Source organism: Tursiops truncatus, chromosome 18 (genome assembly GCF_011762595.2).
Source record: "Tursiops truncatus isolate mTurTru1 chromosome 18, mTurTru1.mat.Y, whole genome shotgun sequence".
In the NCBI taxonomy this organism is placed as follows: domain Eukaryota; kingdom Metazoa; phylum Chordata; class Mammalia; order Artiodactyla; family Delphinidae; genus Tursiops; species Tursiops truncatus.
The window spans coordinates 11,107,951-11,128,413 of NC_047051.1; the positions used below are offsets into that span (position 1 = coordinate 11,107,951).

The window sequence follows — 20,463 nt, forward strand, 5'->3', positions numbered from 1 at the left end:
AGTAGGCATCAAAGAAAAATTCCAAAACATAGAGACAAAACAGGCAAGATTTTCTTGTTAACATGCAGTAAAATTAGAAAATAGGAACAAAATCAGAAACCAAAGTTTCTTCTACCTAGACATTTAAAATTTATTAAACGATTTTTGTATCAAAGAGAAATGGACACTAAAATTGCAGAATTTTTAGAAAACAACTTCAGAAACCTGTGGGAGACAGCTAAAGAAGTGCTTAGAGGATTATCATAGCTGTAGACCAATAGAAAAGAAATAGAGAAAAAAAGAATTAAAATGTAAAAGTTAAAGAATAACAATAAATGGAAATAATAAATAGGAAAGTAGGAATTAATGATTTAGAAGACAATCATTTAAAAATCTGATTGTTAAAAATCATGATAGAAATGGATACATCACCATTAAGCAACTCAAGAAAGGGCAAAAATATGAATGTACAAAATAAATGATAATTTTCATAATTAATATAGAAACAGTAAATCAAAAGGATTTTACATGATAACTTTCATAGCTTTCCCTAGAAATTGATAAGACAACCCAGTAGAAAAATAGGCAAGGATATAAATGAACAGCTTGTAGAGGGAAATTACACGTGGCACATAAACATATGAAAAGAGCTGATTTCTACTTGTAATAAGGGAAATATAATCTAAAACTAAAGTAAGACATCATTTTTCACAGATTAGATGGATACAAGTATCAAAATTCAGCATCCACCTCTGTTAGCAAGGTTGTGGAAACAGCAAGCATCTCACACATTGCTAACTGGAGCGTAAATTAGTATAACCCCACGTGTAGTGCAATTTATTAATTTTGATCAATGTCTGTCAAAATTACGAATACATATACTTTTTAACCCAGTAGTTCATCACTTGCACATATGTGAAATGATGGCTGTTCAGAGTTATTCATTGTTGTTTTGTTTATAATAGTAAATGTTACAAGAAATCTTAAATTTCTATTAATAGAGGATTTGTTAATAAATAAGTTATAGTTCATTTATTAAATAGAGTACTATGCAGTTATAAACAAAACCAATGAGATAACTATATGTACAGATATCACAACTATATTGTTAAAAGATTATAAAAATAGTATAGATGGGTATGTATTAGACACTATTTTGTATAAAGAAGAGAATATGAGAATATAATACTTATATTTGCAGTGAGAAAGTCTAGTAGAATTCATAAGAAATAAGAAATCAAGAACAGTGGCTTCTAATGGGGAGTTGGTAGAAACGAAGGTGGATGTAGATCATGTAAATATTTTAATCATGTGAATGTTACATATTGAAACAGTTTTTCAACAAAAATTTGTTTGAAAAACTATAAATATAAAAAGCACCTTTAAAATCTTGGAAGAGGGGCTTCCCTGGTGGCGCAGCGGTTGAGAATCCGCCTGCTAATGCAGGGGGCACGGGTTCGAGCCCTGGTCCGGGAAGATCCCATATGCCACAGAGCAACTAAGCCCGTGCGCCACAACTACTGAGCCTGCGTGTCTGGAGCCTGTGCTCCGCAACAAGGGAGGCCACAATAGTGAGAGGCCCGCGCACCGTGATGAAGAGAAAAAAAAAAAAAAAAATCTTGGAAGAATTTTCAGTATTTATATTATTAATGGAGTTGGATTAAGTAAAATCAATGACCGATTAGTTAAAATGAGGAGTTATTTATTGGAGCAATGATGGAGCAAAAGGACTAAGGCTAACACTGAAATTTAGTGTTAGTTTCACTACTTACCTACACAATTCAAATGATTCCTATCAATGTGACTATGAAGTTAAATTTAGTAGTCAAAAAATAACACTTAAAGCATGTACAGCTTGATGGTTAATAGAGATAACTGGTTGATAAAATACAAGTAGTTCATCGGCTTAAGTTGGGCTGCCTAGGTTTGGATCCTAGCTTAGCCACATGTTTTCTGAGTGGTTTAGAAACATCTCTGAGTCTCAGTTTTTAACCCTGTAAATGAGTGAAATCATACTGCTTCCTTTATTGAGTTTTAAGGATAAACGATGTAATAGATGTAAAGAGGTCACAGTATATTGCTATATGTTAATTTAAATAGTTAACAAAAATGTAAGAGGTACAATTTAATGTGCAGTTTTGATAAAGGTAGAATATTTCTTCATTATAAGGTATCATAAATAGCTGACACCAAATATAAAAATGAAGCACTAGCAGTATTCAAATAGCAATCAGATGTTTCTACTATAACCTAATCATTACTAGTAATTATTATTCAAGATTTGAAACAAATAAAACACACAGTCAGTAGCAGGAAATAGGTGTCATTGTTTATAGGTAGATTATATATCTAAAAACCTAAGAGAAGGCCACCGCCACGACGTCGCGCCAGGATGGCTGCGAGGAGCCCACTGCTCATGGCTCACTGGCCCCGGGAGGGGATCTGGGGGGACATTCCTAGCAGCTGCTCAAACTGTTCGTTTTGGGGATCCTCCCTGTTTCTCCCTGCGGCACTGGCTGCCAACATACGCTTTTCCTTGGTGGAACGGAAACGTTCATCTGGACGAGCTGATGAGCTCCAAGACTGACTAAAGGCAACATCTGGATGCAGTCGCCAGGAGTTCTGGTTACTTTGACCACATCTAGCAGAGATGCAGAAAGCCTTACCAAAAGCCCAGTGCATTCATTGTGAAGCTGCCCAACACTTTTAGCATACCTGGGGTCAGTTAGGAGGGCAAAATGTCCATGTGAGCAGGATGAGCTCACCCCGTGCCTTTCAATGATCTCAAACATTTGCCATCTACCCCAGGACATGCAAAGTACCACCTACATGTGAATTGGATTTCTTGGATGTGGCGGGAGAAGGGGAGGAGAAGAACATGTTTCTACCATCTTTATGTAGTAAATAAGTAATAAGAAAAGACTACAGTCCATCTACTAGGGTGAAGTACAACTCCACTTACTCTGTGACTAAGCAAGTTATATAATAGCGGCCTCACTCTCCTCGTGGGTAAAACAAAAATAATAATAGTACCTGCCTCATGAAGCTGTTGAACACTGATAAGATGACAAATGTAAAATGGCCACACCAAGTAACTTCTCAAAGAATGTAGGCTAAAAGAATTAAGTTATTTTACCATATTCTCTCTGTGTCTTCCACTTCTATGCAGAAACGCCTCCTCCATTAAAAAACTTCAAACTTGATCTACGGTTCACCCTCACAACTAACCACATCTCCACTTCTTTATTTTATTTTATTTTGATGTGGACCATTTTTAAAGTCTTTATTGAATTTGTTACAATATTGCTTCTGTTTCATGTTTTGGTTTTTTTGGCTGCAAGGCATGTGGGATCTTATCTCCCTGACCAGGGGTTGAACCCGCACCCTGCTGCATTGGAAGGCGAAGTCTTAACCACTGGACCACTGGGGTCCACTTTTTTAAATGTCCAGTTCCTTGAAAGAGGAGTCTGCACGTGTGGTCCTGCCCTAGCTCCCATTCACGCTCACCACCTGCTCCCTCCCACACAATAAGTGATGAAGATCATTCATCAACAGCCCTTGCCACCTGACTTGGAGTGTTTCCCAGGCTCCCCCACTGACATGCTGGACACAGGACTGGAGTGGGTCACTAGAATGTGGACAAACACTATATTTGCCACTTGTGAGCAGAGACTTTGAATGTGCTCACTTCCTTTACTTTGGCCTCTTTCATTCTTGTCTTCTTCCATGAGAACAGCATGGAAAAGAAAGGCTGCTGCTTTAGCCTGAGTCCTGGAATGAGAGGATGCCTTGAGCCCAGGAAAGCCCTCCAGAATTGCAGCCAAATCACAGGCTTCATTTCATTTCAGAAGACAATAAATGTTTTATTCTGTTGGGAAAAAAAACAAAATCTAAGAGAATCATCTTTAAAACTGTTGAAACATGAGATATCACCCAAAGTCAGCATCTCATTTGTGCATGGAGAAGTCGTTTGATAGTGAATCTGAATTGGGTTCATGGATGAAGCTAATCTGAAGTCTGGGTGGGATAGTCTCTTCTAACACTGAGTTTATAATTTCTGTAAGTACCTAGGATACAGGTTGGGAGATAATCCATACACTTTAATTGTCAGCTGAACTGGAGATAGGCTTGACATGTATCACAAATATTGAGAAGTCTGTTCTAAATAATATATGCAGCTATTCCCACCTCCTGAAGATGGAACTTAAATCCCCTCTCCTTGAGTGAGGGATGGACTTACTGGCTAACTTCCAAAGAATAGCAAAACCTGACTCTTTTTCACTATTGAATAAGGTTAACATCACCAGTCATATGTCATGTTGATCTCATGTATTCCCTGATGTAATATGATGAGAAGGGCACTTTGTCTCTGTGATACTCTTCTAAAACATAAATAACCTCAGTCTAATCGTGAGAAAGCATCATACACCCCCAGATTGAGAGACAGTCTACAAAATACTTAACCAATACTCTTCAAAACTGTTAAAAGGCATGAAAAACAAGGGATGGGAAACTGCTACAAACCAGAGAAGTCTAAATGTAAAGTGGTATTCTGGATTGGATCCTGAACAGAAAAAAAGGTCATGGTGAAATCTAAATAAAGTCTGTAGCTTAATTAATAATATTGTACTTATGTTGATTCTTAGTTTTGACATATGTACCATGATTAGGGAAGATGTTAACATATGGGGAAGCTGGGTGAATTATATATGGGAACTCTCTGTACTATCTTTTCAACTTTTCTGTAAATCTTAAAATTTTCCAAAATAAAAAGACATATAAAGTTGAGAAACCCTACCTTTGATATATGCTTGAATAGAAGGCCAAACTGTTCCTTCATGGAGGTGGCTTAATTACAGTTATTCGCAGGACAGAATTCTAACAAATGGTTCAAACAGATGATCAGAATGCCCAATGCTATACCATACTAAAGCTATAATAATTTTAGCTTCTAAAAATTTTAAAGCACATACTATTTAATGTTTACTGTGGAAATAAAAATTTCTCAACCAAGTATGTTTGTTTAATGTCTTAACTTCGAACAACGTAACTTCTGGATGAATTCTCCGAGATAATCACACTCTAAGAGGCACTGTTGGGCTTCCCTGGTGGCACAGTGCTTAAGTGCCTGCCAGTGCAGGGGACACAGGTTCGAGCCCTGGTCTGGGAAGATCCCATATGCGGTGGAGCAACTAAGCCGGTGTGCCACAACTAATGAGCCTGCACTCTAGAATCCATGAGCCACAACTACTGAGCCCACGTGCCACAACTACTGAAGCCTGCACACCTAGAGCCCGTGCTTCGCAACAAGAGAAGCGACCACAATGAGAAGCCCGCCCACAGTGATGAAGAGTAGCCCCTGCTCGCTGCAACTAGAGAAAACCTGCGTGCACCAACAGAGACTCAATGCAGCCAAATATAAATAAATAAATAAATAAATTTAAAAAGCACTGTTGGTAGTTACATGAATAAACATGCTATTAGTTGTTTGTTACAGGCCTGTTACATGTTGACAGTTGTTTAACCTAATAGTGTCTTTCGTTTTTGGACTAGCTGAAGTTAGTCCAGTTTATCTGGCAGAGCCAGTTGTTTGTTAGTTAAAAGTAGTGGTGTGGATTCTGGGGATATAGCAGTTCAAAAAGAAAGCTTCCTCCTCATCTACTCTCAACGCCAAGCTATTTGGCTCTCTTCTGCCAAAATGTTGGCTCTTGTGTGTACAAATGAGTCTTGATGTTCTGTTGGGGTACCAGTAGAGAAAAATGGCAACTCGTGAGGGATTTTTTCTCTCCCGTGGGAATGACAAACAGGTGAAGAATTATGTTAGCAGCCTAAGGTAAAGACTAAAAAGCAGCAAATTTTAAGAGATGTTTTGATCTCAGATATCTCTGCCTCCCATTCTGTCTCCTCTCCTCTGTCTCTGTCTTCCAAGGAATATTAACATTGGCTTCTATTTAAGTTACCACCAGAATGCCAAGAGGTACCTGAATTGATGGGATGAATTTTCCCTGTCCTGAAGTTGTGGGAGTGTAAGGATATTGGAGTGCTAGGATGTAGGCTTCAGGACTTACAGCATGCTAAGTTTTGTACTACAGATCAGTGTGCTTAGAGGGATCTTTGCCTTACAACACCTGCAGGGATCTCATCATTTAAAATTCATAGTAGGGAGATTTAAGTGCAACAGTGTGAAAATGGAAGATAACAACTCAGAGTAAGGGGCATAGCAACCAGCGACAGGAGATAAGAATCATCAAATTACGTACTCAATGAAATAGAACTAGTGTGGAAGCTATCATGGAACCTTTGAATTTTACCTTTAAAAAGTGCATCTGAGATTCAAGTAGAGCACCAAAGGTGACATTCTGCCTCTTTATATCATTATTTTTCCCTATTCACCCAAATTAGTGAACTGGAAGATCTCAAAGCATGGACCAAAAACATAAAATGAGAAACTATATAAAGGCATAGGAGACTTAACATGTGACTAATAAGAATAATTGGAGAAGAAAAACAATGGGTAAAACAAGATATCCTGAAACACTTTATACTACTAAGAACTTAGAAATGTTGGGTAAAATATAGCAAAATTCCGTTCAGATGTATAGCTGTGTACACAAAAGTAAGGGAGATTCTCATATGTCAAAAATGAAGATCAAACATAATAGAAGTTATAATTCTTAAGAAACAAGATCATATTGAAACTAACCATTCAGCTTTTAAACAGATAATCAGAAGTAACTTCTGGACATGAAAAGGCACTAACTAAAATTAACAGCTCCATGGGCATGTTAAACAGTTTATACAGAAATTAAGAAAGAATTGGTGAACTAGAAGAAATGAAGAAACTATGTAAAAGCATCACCAAGAGACAAAGATGATAAATAGGAAAGAAGGCTAAGGATATAGAGAAAGAATGAAAGATTTCATAGAATAAAATATCAATACCTAGGAATAAATTTAACCAAGGGGGTTGAAAGATCTTTATACTGAAAACTGTAAGACATTGGTGAAAAAAAATGAAGAAGACACAAACAAATGAAAAGATATACATGCTCATGGATAGGAAGAAACAATATTGTTAAAATGTCCATACTATCCAAAGTGATCTACATATTTAATGCAATTGCTATCAAAATGCCAATGGCATTTTTCACAGAAATAGAACAAATAATTCTAAAATTTGTATGGAACCACAAAAGACCCTGAATAGCCAAAGCAATCTTGAGAAAGAACAAAGCTGGAGACGTCACACTTCCTGATTTTAGATTATGATCCAAATTTACAGTATTCAAAACAGTGTGGTCTTAGCATACAAACGGACATATAAATCAATGGAATAAAATAGCCCAGAAGTACACCCACACATATATGGCCAGTACTTTATGACAAAGGAGCCAAGATATACAGTGAGGAAGAATAATCTCTTCAATAAATGATGTTGGGAAAACTGGACAGCCACATGCAAAAGAAGGAAACTGGAACTCTAGCTTACATATTAGATGAAAATTAACTCAAAATGGATTGAAGACTTGAACATAGCACCTGAAAACAGGGGGTAAGCTCCTTGACATCATTCTTGGCAATGATATTTTGGATTTGACAACAAAAGCAAAAATAAACAAGTGATTATATCAATCTAAAAAGTTTCTGCACAGCAAAGGAAAGTCAACAGTATGAAAAAGCAACCTACTGAATGGGAGAAAATATTTGCAAATCATTTCTCTGATAAGCTATTAATATATAAAATATATAAAGACTTCATACAACTTAGTAGCAAACAAGCAATCCAATTAAAAAATGGGCAGAGGATCTGAATAGACATTTTTCCAAGGAAGACATACAACAGGTACAGGAAAACATGCTCAGCATAACTAATGCAAGTCTAAGCTACAATGAGATATCACCTCATACCTGTTAGATTGGCTGTTATCAAAAAGAAAAGAGATAACAGTGAGGATATAAAGAAAAGGGAATCCATGCTCATTGTTGGTATGAATATAAATTGGTGCACCCACTATGGAAAACACTATGGAGAGTCCTCAAAAAATTAAAAATAGAACTACCATATAATCCAACATTGTCACTTCTGGGACTATATCCGAAGGAATTGAAATCACTATCTCAAAGAGATTTCTGTACCCCCATGTTCATTACAGCATTATTTACAAATAGCCAGGACATGGAAACAACCTAATTGTTCATTGACAGATGAATGGATAAAGAAAATGTAGATACTTAGATTGTAGTTTTCTCTGTTTCTATATATAAAATGGAATAATATCCAGTCATAACAAAGAAGGCAATCCTGTCATATGCCACAACTTAGATGGACCTTGAGGGCTCTATACTAAATGAAATAAATCAGACAAAGACAAATACTATATCATCTCACTTATGTGCGGAATCTGTAGAAACCAAACTCATAGAAACAGAGAAAAGATGGGGGTTTCCCATAATCTGCAGGGTAGAGACTGGGAGAAATGAGTGGATGTGGTCAAATGATACAAGCTTCCAGTTGTAAGATAAATGAGGTCTGGAGCTGAAGTGTACAGCATGGTGACTATAGTTAACAATACTATATTATATAGTATTTAAGAGTTGCTAAGAGAATAGATTTTAAACGTTTTCATCACAAGAAAAAAAATTTTGCAACTGTGTAAGGTGATGGCGTTAACTAAACTTGTGGTAATTATTTGCAGTATATACATGTATCAAAGCATTATGTTGTGCATCTTAAACTAATGCTATGTTGTTATATATCAATTACATCTCAATAAAACTGGGGAGGAGTGCAGCTGATAGGTAGTTGTAACAAATGTACCTCTCTGTTGGAGGGTGTTGATAGTGGGGAGAGGCCATACATACGTGGCATATACATGGGGCCACCCAGGGGAATATGGGTAATCTTTGTACTTTCTGCTCGATTTTGCTGTGCACCTAAAACTACTCTAAAAAATAAAATCTGTTTAAAAGCATGTGTTGGGGGAGAAGCTGATAGGGAAATAAGAAACTAAAACAAAGTTTACTTGTTACTGGGGCAGGGGGCAGTGTGAATGAGGAGGAAAGGGTATGAGTTGGGTTCGAAACCTCTCTGTATCTTTTTATGTCATCATTAATTTTTACCCAGGTAAAAGTATTACATATTTTAAAAACTGAATAATAAAAGCTGGCAGGGCTTCCCTGGTGGCGCAGTGGTTGACAGTCCACCTGCCGATGCAGGGGACACGGGTTCGTGACCCGGTCTGGGAGGACCCCACATGCCGCGGAGCGGCTGGGCCCATGAGCCATGGCCGCTGAGCCTGCGCGTCCAGAGCCTGTGCTCCGCTACGGGAGAGGCCACAACAGTGAGAGACCTGCGTACCGCAAAAAAAAAAAAAAAAGTTGGCAGACCAATATTTAAATAGACCAAACTAAACTTTAAGGGAAAAAATTTAATGAAGCTAAAGAGGGGCATCATGTAATGAAAAAGGTATAATTCAACCAGGAAGGTAAAACAATGTCATATTTATATATGCTCAACAGCATAGATGAGGTATCGAAAGCAAAACTGAGATTTGAAAGATAAATTAAAACAGTTTACAGGTTTTAACGTATTGTTTTTAAAAGAGCCATCACAAACAAAATATATATATATGTGTATATATATATATATATTTGTTGTTGTTGTTGTTGTTGTTGTTGTTGTTGTGGTACGTGGGCCTCCCACTGCTGTGGCCTCTCCTGTTGCGGAGCACAGGCTCCGGACGCGCAGGCTCAGCGGCCATGGCTCACGGGCCCAGCCGCTCTGCGGCATGTGGGATCTTCCCGGACCGGGGCACGAACCCGCGTCCCCTGCATCGGCAGGCGGACTCTCAACCACTGTGCCACCAGGGAAGCCCCAAAGTATAAATCTGAACCAAAAAAATCCATTGGCTTGATTAGCATATACGTTCTTCTCAAGAACAGACAAAACTATTCAAATGAGGCCATAAAAATTGACTCCATAAATTTAAATAAATTATTATCATATAGATGATTTCTCACCCACAGTGTGATTAAACAAGAAACCAGTGATAAAAATCAAACTAAGAAAATGGGGATATACATATTTTAAATAACCATAACATGACATCATTGTGCAGATAATAAAATACTTAGAATCAAAAGATATTAAAATGTTTGCATATTTATACTTTTGAGAGTTGGCCTAAGTGGTATTGGAGGCAACTTACAGCTCTAAATATTACAGTAAATGAAGTAATATGTTTTGTCTTTTTTCCCCTAGATTCTAAATGTTATGCTGAATGTAAGAGTACTTTAACATTAGGATAGCTTTTAATATGGTCTACTTATTAACAGAATAGCTATATAATCATAATAATGGGTACAAAAAACTTTTTGTAAAATTAATTACGCATTCATCATAAAAATTCTTAGGAAGCCACGAATATAAAATGATTTATTTTACCTGATAACATATATCTACCCAAAACTTAACACAGACCTATTTAGTGGTCAAATGTTAGAAATAATTCTTTGCATAACTAACAATTAATCAAAACCTGTTTTCACCACTCCTGTTCAACATCATGTTGAATAATATAATGACATTTATAGGACACTGTACCTAAAGACAGCAGAATTGTTTTCAAGCTTCATTTGCAACATTCTCCAGAATATAATATAGGTTGGGCTGTAGTACATAAAACAAGTTTCAGTAAATCTAAAAGAATTGAGGTCAAACAAACTGTGTTCTTTGACTACAACAAAATTAAATTAGGAATCAACAAAAAAGAGATTTGAGAAATTTCTAGATAGAGTAAATAGCACACTTCTAAATAACTCCTGGCTCTAAAAAGAAATCACAAAGAAAGATAGAAAATAATTTGATTTGAATAAAAGCAAAACCACAACACATAACAATTTATTGAATCCTAATGCATTGCTGATGGGAATGTAAGATTCTCCAGCCGCGTTCCAAGAGGGTTTTCTAATTTCTTAAAAAATGTAGCACTTATTATACAACCAGATATTTCTATATTTAGGTGTCTGCTCAGGAAAGATGACATCATATGTTCACATCTAGACTTGTGCATGAATGTTCTTGGTACCGTTATTCATAATAGGCAAAAACTGGAGACTATCGCAAATTCCACCAATTGGTGAATAAATAAATGACATATCATATGCCCATACGACGGAATACTATTGCACAATTGAAAGGAAATGAATTACTGATGCATACTATGACATGAATGAGTTCCTAAAAACATTATGCTAAATGAAAAAAGCCAGATGCAAAAGACTATATATTGTATGATTCCATTTATATGAAATATCCAGAATGCAGGTTGGTGGTCACATGGGGCTAGTGATGGAAGTGGGGATTGCCTGCAGGTGGGCACAAGGGAACTTTTTAGGGTGATGAAGATGTTCTAAAACTGGATAGTAGTGATGATTGCATGACTCTATAAGGTCTTTAAGAAAGCACTGGCTTGTACACTTATAAAATTTGTAGATTTTATGGTGTGTATATTATACCTCAATAAAGCTAATAAAAACTTGCAAAGCAAAATTTAAAGCTCTTAGCAAATGTAGAATAATAGTGTTATTGCCTTGGATTAAGGAAGGGTTTGTAAACTACTAAGTAAACATACATAAATCATCTAGGAAAAAGTTGGTAAATGTGATCATTAAAATATAATATGTTTTAAAACCATAAAAAGTGAAAAGACGAGCCACAAAGTGAAAGATGATATTTGCAGTTTATTTGTAATACAGTGGGTTTGTATCCTGACCCTATGAAAAATCATGCAAACGAATAAGAAAAAGAAAAACCATTAGGAGAATGAAGAATATAAACAGTTCACTGAAGAGCAAACTTGATTTGGCTAATAAGCACATGGAAAGATACTCGACTTTGGTAGCAATCAAAAGTACAAAATTTAAAAGTTACCTTTAATACCCACTAGGGTGATAAGGTTTAAAATTTTTGACAGTATCAGGTGTTGGCAAAGATATGCATAAGAGACTTTCAGATCACTGGTGGAGTTGTATAATTGTTACAATCACATTGGGGAACAATTTGACAATTTTCAAAAAGATGAAGCTACTCTATGACTAATTATTAATTGTCTCTGTGACATGGAGACATTCATGTATGTGCACAAATGTTCAGTGTAACATCATTGGTAATAATGAAAAGTTGGAAACAACATAAAAGAATATCAGTAGGATATCAGTAGGATAACAGAAATGAATTTAGGTATATTCATACAATTAGATATATTCAGCTTTGAAAATTAACAAAAGTTAACTTTCATAAACCTAACATGAAGCAATAAAGCAAGTTGTAGAAGGATGTATAGTAGTGATATCATTTATCTAAACTTCAAAAATATGAAAAAATAAAATAATAAATAGCTTAGGAATAGGTACATATCTAATAAAAGTATAAAGACATGCATGGCTATATAAAAGCAAATTCATGATATCATTTACCCCAAAACATAGTGATGAAAAGGATGGGTTCATGGACAGGTACCTAGAAGTGCTTATTTTTAATACTTTATTTCTTAAGTTGTAGTAATGGTGGCTACATGAGTATTTATTATATGATTTCCTTTCTTTTTAAAAAATCAGATGTTAAAAAATAAATGGGTAAGGAAAGGGATAACAGAAAAAGAATTCAGAACTTCGTTGGCATTATAGAAATCAGATGTGATCTGAAAGCACAAAATAGAATCAGTTGAACTTGAAGTTCAAAACAAAAGTTCAAAACAAAACATTAGAAGACATTATACATTGATGAAAGGCACAGTTTAAGTAGATGATGTTATGGTCATAAGCCTCAAAGCATCAAATGTTGCATTCAAATATGTAAGGAAAACCTTTAGAGATGCTATAAGTAATTGATAAGAAACAATAGTCTAGACAGTATTTCTCCTTCAGAATGGGGCCAATTGAATAGATAACATATAAAGATATAGAGAAATTGAGTATATATTCATGAAACTTGACTCAGTAGATATATGTTCAGTCTTATATGCTTTGAAAATATACTTTATGGCTATAGGATATTTACTAAAATAAAAAATCATGTCCTTGACCATAAAGTAAACAATGTGGACACAGTAGAGATTTTACTGGCACCATTTTCTGACTGTAAGGTAATAAAATTAGAAATTTAAAAAAAATTGAGCAAAAAAAAAAAATTCAACTATTTAGAAATTAAGAAACGTTCCCAAAAACCTGCTAGTGAAGAGAAGATAATAAAATGAAAATAAGTTCCTTAAAATTATCTATTCATCATAGCAAAAACATACTCAGAAGTAAATACGTCCAATATTGAAGAATAAAGATAATGATAGGAATGTAAACTCATATTGCAGCATTGATTAAAGGACAGCAGAGTAAGCTAGGAAGTACAAATTAATAAAGATGAAGACTAGCATCAAGAAAGAAAATAAAACAAAAACTGTTGAAGGGATCACTGACTACAAGAGTGATTTTATTGAAGGAATCAATAAAATGGATAAAACTTTTTCATATCTTGTAATATAAAATGGAAAAATTTGGGAATGAAGAGGGGTCTTCAGAAGTATAGGCCAGATTATAGTAATTATAAGAAAATATGTTATGACAACATACAAGATGTTCACTTCTAGTCCTTGGTAATAACATCATTTTGCTACAAATAGTTTTAAATACTTATTTTTTGGGTTCTCTATACATATACATACTACTTCTTGCATCAAATAAAAGATGGGAAGAGTAAGATCACTAACAAACAAGGTAAAAGTACAGGTGCACAGAACATAATCCTGTTTTGCTTCACTAGTAATCACTATCTGATATTTCAACAGAACCATGCTATGGTCCTTTAGTTCATAGTTGTGTTTTGATACAATTTCTCATAAACACCGACAGATGCACGTATTATTGAGTTCCCATAGCTTATCCATTCTTAACCTCAAAGTAAAAGGCTGAAGAAATTTAGGTTAAAACCTCAAAAACTTTTACAGTTCTCCTGATAGATTAAAGGAGTTTGAAAAGTATAATAGTGTCTATTGTTAGAATAACTAATGATTCTTAACTATAGAATAATATATAGAATAGTAGCCTAAAATGATCTTACTTTCAGCTTATTAGAAAGGAAATTGAAAATGTAAATAATATTTTAATGTATTTCCTGAAAATCATGAAAAAATTTAATAGCTGCAGTAAGGAAGAGCTATACCACGTAGCTTAATTGAAAGACTCAATTAGATTTGTAATGAACTGAACTTATAAACCTAATGCAGTTTTGATAAAAATTCCAAGTTTTCTTTAAAAAATTTCAAAAATTGTTGTAAAGCTAACTCAGGTGAACAAACAAGTAAAAAGTCAGTGAAAGATTAAAAAATAAGTATAATGAGTGTGTATTGTGATAAGACTAGTAGACCTTATACTAAGGAATGAGCAAAAAAAGAGGTGAATAGAAACCCCAGGTACACATGCTAATGTATGTATGTTTAGATATGAGGAACATTATTAAAATGTGAATTATTCAATAATTAGCAGCAAAAAACTGTTTAATTTATGAATTGGAGTCTTACCCCAAACCATGCTTCTTCTCTCATCTTTTCTCCCCAAGCCCTAATTTTTGCATTTGACTGTTTTATTATTATTATAATACATAGGATTGGTGAAACTGCTGGTAATTTGTACCTTGATGTTGGAGTATGAATGTACATATATTTGGAGGTCACAAACTTCAAAGTCTCATAAAATAAAATTAAACTTAAATGTTTTAACCTTATAATTTTCATTACAAGAATTTATCCTAAGGAAATGATCATGCCGAAGGATTTATGTAAAAGGACAAAGTTTTGTTTATGGTAGAAAAAAATTTGAACATAACGTAAACGGCCAACAGTAGTGAATGGATAAATTTTGCTACATTCTAGTTATAAACTATATTTAATAGCTGAAATTTTAAGACACAATATGTTGTTTTACAGGTGACAAGCTACAAATTATCTTATGTAGAATTATTTCCATTGTATTGATATCATCTATATCTGTCTATCATATACTTATGTGCAACGTAATTAGTCTGAAAGAACATCAACTGATATTTATAATGATTATCTCTGGGTTATAGAATTATGGGTTTTCTTTTTTTTACTGTGTCCTGTTCCAACATATTCTCTGAATTTGTTACAAGAAGTATTTTTTGGTCATCCCCCCCCAAAATACTTGTTTTGTGAAGAAGGAAATTGGGGTGTGTTTTTAATGGAATGGTTAGTAAGCTAATAAATGTGTAATTTGTATGAGATTAAAAGGTTACGCTTTTAAAAAAATAGATTGCACTCAATCCAAGTGGGCAGAAATCCTATAAAACTGAAAAGGTAAAGCAGCTAGGCACTAAAGTCTGAAGTCTATTTAGGTCTTAAAGTTAAACAGGTTCAAGTTGTTAGTTTCTCAAATACATACCCTCGTGAAGCCTTTCTGAACTGAATGCGTAGAGCTGGGTCTTTCATTAGAGGTCCTCTGGGAAACAAAATCATGTGATGTACAGGGCCAGCATGCCCATTTTATGCCTGAAATGATGGATGCCACTTTTGGCTATCTCTTGATTGCTGTGAGACAGCATTTATTGGTGAGCATTGTTTCAAAGAAAACTGCAAGAGGAAGCTGACTCATCTTTTTCCTGGTATGTGCAGTATTCTTCAAGTCCCCCTAAGAGGTAGAATTAAGCTGCTCTGTAAACATTTACTTTGGAGGAGGTAGTCAAGAGAGCATGAATTTCTTTAGTAGTTGAAATTATGGTGTCCCAGTTAAGAAATTACTCTAAATTCCAGATAGCCTAATTTAAATGACTTTTACCAGCTCTGTGTATCAAAGAGATGTATCAAGAGATATACATTGGCATTTGTTTTTCTTGATTGGGAGCAAATGAAAGTGTCAGGCTTCCTTTCCTTAGGTGTGGCTTGAGTTGGAAGAGACTAAAGCCTTCCCCTTCATAATCCCAAAATATCCATCTGTCCTGTTATTTTTTGTTTTTTAATGACCATTTGACTTTTCCCAGTCTTAAGTGTTTTACAAACACAGCCATTAGACACTTGCCCCAGCTTCCTTTTGGATTTAGGTAATTGCTGTTTCCTTCTCTGGGCTGAGGAGGATTGGGTGAGGGGAAATAGCTGTCCTGCCTCTTTTGTTGTGCAGTGTGAAGCTTGAAGGCTGATGTTAGAAGAGAGGATTTCCAGGTGAGTGGTGCCCAGATAAATGGTTCATTATTTGATTTGTGCATTAATTAAGGTAGCAATAACTCCTGTAACAAACAGTGAAGTTTTAGTAACTTACCAAACTAGTAGTTTCTTTCTTATTCACTTAAAATCCAAATGGGTATCCTCAGCAGTTGATTTTCTTCAAGCTGTGCTTTAGAGACCCAGGCTGCTTCTTTCATCTAGTACCTCTGTGTCTTCATCGTAAGGCTCCTGTGTTGCTGCCTTGAGGAAGAGCATGGAAGAGTACATGAGTGTTTTTTCCGTAGCCCAGGCCTAAAAATGATCCACAACTTTTCTTCTCGGGTTCCATTGGCTAGAACTCAGTGGCCACACATAGCTGTAAGAGAGGCTGGAATTATAGTATAGCTGTGGGCTCAGGAAGAAAGGAACAAAAGTTTGGTGATTACCTAGTCAGTTTGTGTTATAGTTGCCAAATCCACACAGGGAACGATAGAAAATCAAGGTAAGAAATGAAATACTGAGCGTTGGGGGCCAAGAAGTTCCAGATCTTGACTTCTAAGAAAGTGACATGAATGAAAGGCATGTAGTAATTCCCTGGGCTAGAGCTAAGTGTTCCAGGAGGACTTTAATAGAGCTTTCTATTCTAAGTATGGATTTGGTAGGGGAGCAGTTAAATGGGTCAACAGTTAAATGAGCCACAGATACAAGCAGTAATGAGTTCCCTTTACTTCTGTCGAATTATTTTGCTTTCTATTCAAGTTTAACCATACTTACAAATTTTTGTTATTAAAGTTTTACATAGATTATTTCATAGACTTTGGACAGAAAGGATTTGAAAATTCTGTTGTCTCTGTGTTAAGGGAAACTAATAATTTAACCTAAGAAAATAACTCCTAAATAGCTATTAGAAATTTGAAAATTATAGCTGTCAACATTTACACACTGTTTTATAATTTGTACACTTAATGTTTTAGTTTGCGCGGACATTTTGAGAAGTGTTTAAATAGTAGTCTTGGTATTTTAGAAGACAGCTATGCTATAAACTGTGATTTAGTAGATGGAAGTTAGTAAACATTACTTATGTAATTCTGTATCTGCTTATAGATTTTACTGCTTATCCTAACATCATGTGATTAGAAAATCCAGTGTGTTTCCTAGTATGATTTTTTTTTTGCCCCTGTTTCTCCAGGAGAAAAGTTGAAATTATGCATACCCACAGTCTTTTTACTCTTCTTGGAGAGAGGCTGATGTTGCATACAAACACTGTGACTGTCACCACGTACAACACACTTTATGAGGTAAAAACTTAAAATGTGTGATGCTAATTTTAAATGTATGCAGTGGAAACCCTCTGTGATTGGAATAGCAGTTGGTCAGTTAATCTAAAAGGCAGGAATCCTTAAAAAAAAAAAAAAAAAGATGAACACATACTTATGTTTTAAAATTTTTGTTTAAAACATATCCATGTACATTTAGTTGCCAATCTTCTTACGTTGGGCCTAGGCATTTTCTTTGAGTATGGGTTGGCTGATGGGCTTTGCACAGTTTTTCTCACATAAATCACACCCATTATGCATTATTTATTCATTCTTTCCCTCCCCTTACCCTCCCCACTTTTCCCTCTCTCTGTCTCTGATATGTAGCAACTACTAACATTAACCTAGAGTTGAGACTGGGATAAAATGTAGGTAAGAATTATTTGTAAAAATGGTATCTGGAGAAACTTTAGATCCCATCATCTCAATTCAGAAATCCTTTTCTTTATTTCTAACAGATGGCCATACAAATTGGGTTCATTATTTTCTGTGAAATGTGTGTACTACCTCATTTTAAATACCAGTAAAATATTAGGAATATTCTCTTATATTAACCTTCATTTTACTTTCCTGCAGCTAATTTTCAGAGGTCCTACTTCTTTAGTGCAAAGATTAGCAAACTATAAGCACCTGTCTTTGTAGGGCCTTGAGCTAAGGATTGTTTTTATGTTTTTAAATGGTTGAAAGTAATCGAAAGAAAAATAATGTATGACATGTAAGCCTTATATGAAATTTAGATTTCAGTGTCCATAAATAGTTCTGTAGGAACATAGCCATGCTCATTCCCTTACATATTGCCAATGGCTGCTTTTGCATTATAGTAGCTGAGTTGAGTACTTGCAACAGAGAACGTTTGTCATCTTTACATTGAGCTCGGTACAATGCAGTAACTGGACAGTGTTTCACGTACCACCTGTATTGCCCAACCTAATATATTTTTTTTAATAACAGTGTATATCCATCATGTCAAAACAAGAGAAAAGTGGACTTCACATCTCACACTTTAACATATAGTGGAGCATGGGTTATTTTGTTATAGATGTAGATAGCAAAACATTGTGACTCTTAATACAAGGAGACTCTAGTTGTGCTAAAAGCCATAGCAAATGTAAGTTTCAACATATGAATTTTGGGGGCACAACAAACATTCAGTTTATAGTAGCAAGCTATATACGCCCTCTGTTGCAACTACTCAGCTCTGCAGTTGTGGCTCAGAAGTAGCCATAGAAAATATGAATCAGATGAGTGTGGCTGTCTAATAAAACTGTACTTACAAAACGGTAGGCTGGATTTGACCTACAGGGCATAATTTTTTTACCTCTGGTTTTATATTCTCATCAGTAAATTTAAGAGTTGTTGCCCTTTAAATAAGGCTACTTTGTCTTTTTCATCTAAGCTTAATTTTCCTACTTTGTGTCAGTCATTCTTCAAATTACATGATTTGTAAACTTTTGGCTACTTTGTCTTTTTCATCTAAGCTTAATTTTCCTACTTTGTGTCAGTCATTCTTCAAATTACATGATTTGTAAACTTTATGCTCCAGAGTGCTGCTTTTTTAAAATTATAGTAATATTTTAGTATTGCTCCAATATTTTGCCTACAGAACTGAATAAGCACTAATAGAAAGGCCTATCGTATGCAGAGCATCTTTATTCTGATATTATTATATTTCCCTAATAATAGTAACTGCCTTTTTTGAGTACTTCCTATCATAATCCCCTTGGTAAGTACTTTACATACATTATCTCAAATCCTTACAATATTTCTATGAAGCTGGTATTTTTATTGCCTTTTTAAACAGACAAACTGAGGCTCACAGGTTAAATAATTTGCTCTATGTCATACCACTAATAAATGGTCATAAAATAGACATTTCTCATAGTATATGTACATAAGGCAATAAGTATCAGAATCTACCTTCAGTTGACAGTATTAAAGTCCTCCTCTGAATCAAAACTTTGCTGCAATATCAGATTAGGGTTCTGAATCTTAGTGTCAAATACTGATTAACTTGTATCTTTTTCTTTTTAAACGTTTTTATTGGAGTATCATTGCTTTACAATGGTGTGTTAGTTTCTGCTTTATAACAAAGTGAATCAGTTATACATATACATATATCCCCATATCTCTTCCCTCTTGGTTTAACTTGTATCTTTACCTTGGTTTTCTTACCTACTAATTGCTCTGGTCAATAATGCCTGTATATGTTTTTTAATCATTCTCTTTCCTCCACAAATTTCTGACCCTTGCTTGTTTTGACTTATTAGTGTTAATAGAGTAGAAAGTCTTTGTAGTCAATGAAACCTTACATTAAAATAAAAGTTCCACATAACATTATATGTTGAATTGGAAAGATCATCATGTGCTTGTAACCTTAAAATAAAATGTCCCATGTATATATACATGCATATGTAATTCTACTCGTTTTCCTGAAAAGTGGCTCAACAGCAAGTGCAGCAGCATCTGTACTACCATCTGTATTCATCGGCACTCTCTTAGTGTCTGGATTTTATCTCTGATTCCAAAACTTAGGTGGAGAAAGTCAGGATCTTCTGATACTGGATGTTGGATATTGGATGTTGCAGAGATTTGGAAATAATGAAGGAACTAACTTTCAGGGCCTCCATCTGACCAATTTGGCAATAATGTAGGCTTTCAAAGTAGAAAAATAATCATGGTTCATTGGAATGAAGGGCCCTGAGTTAAGTATGATACTCTAAAAAGAAAAGTTAAGTGTACAAAAGGTCAAAAAAGAAACATGGTTGCGGTATGATTGTTTAGCACTGTTGATTCCACAAAAAAGTAGAAAAGGACTTCAACAGATGGTTTACTACTACTAACAAATCAAATTGTAATATCAGTGACAGGATGGTGGATGACTGATTCTAGATCACCAAAGTTTAAAGATTGCATCATTTTGGAGAGTGGCATCTGGCTGTAAAAAATTTAAAACTCATCCC

At 35.0% G+C, this 20,463-nt stretch overlaps 1 protein-coding gene across 7 annotated transcripts in view; it reads left to right on the forward strand.

Moving 5' to 3' along the window:
- The window catches only part of NBEA (neurobeachin), a 623,898-nt gene that overhangs the window by 163,265 nt on the left and 440,170 nt on the right, over positions 1-20,463 (forward strand). For all 7 annotated transcript variants that reach the window (XM_033843595.2, XM_073795053.1, XM_019936759.3 and 4 more), the window contains one exon: positions 17,377-17,485. In XM_033843595.2, the coding sequence (XP_033699486.1) occupies positions 17,377-17,485 (109 nt within the window). The remainder of the gene's footprint in view (positions 1-17,376; positions 17,486-20,463) is intronic.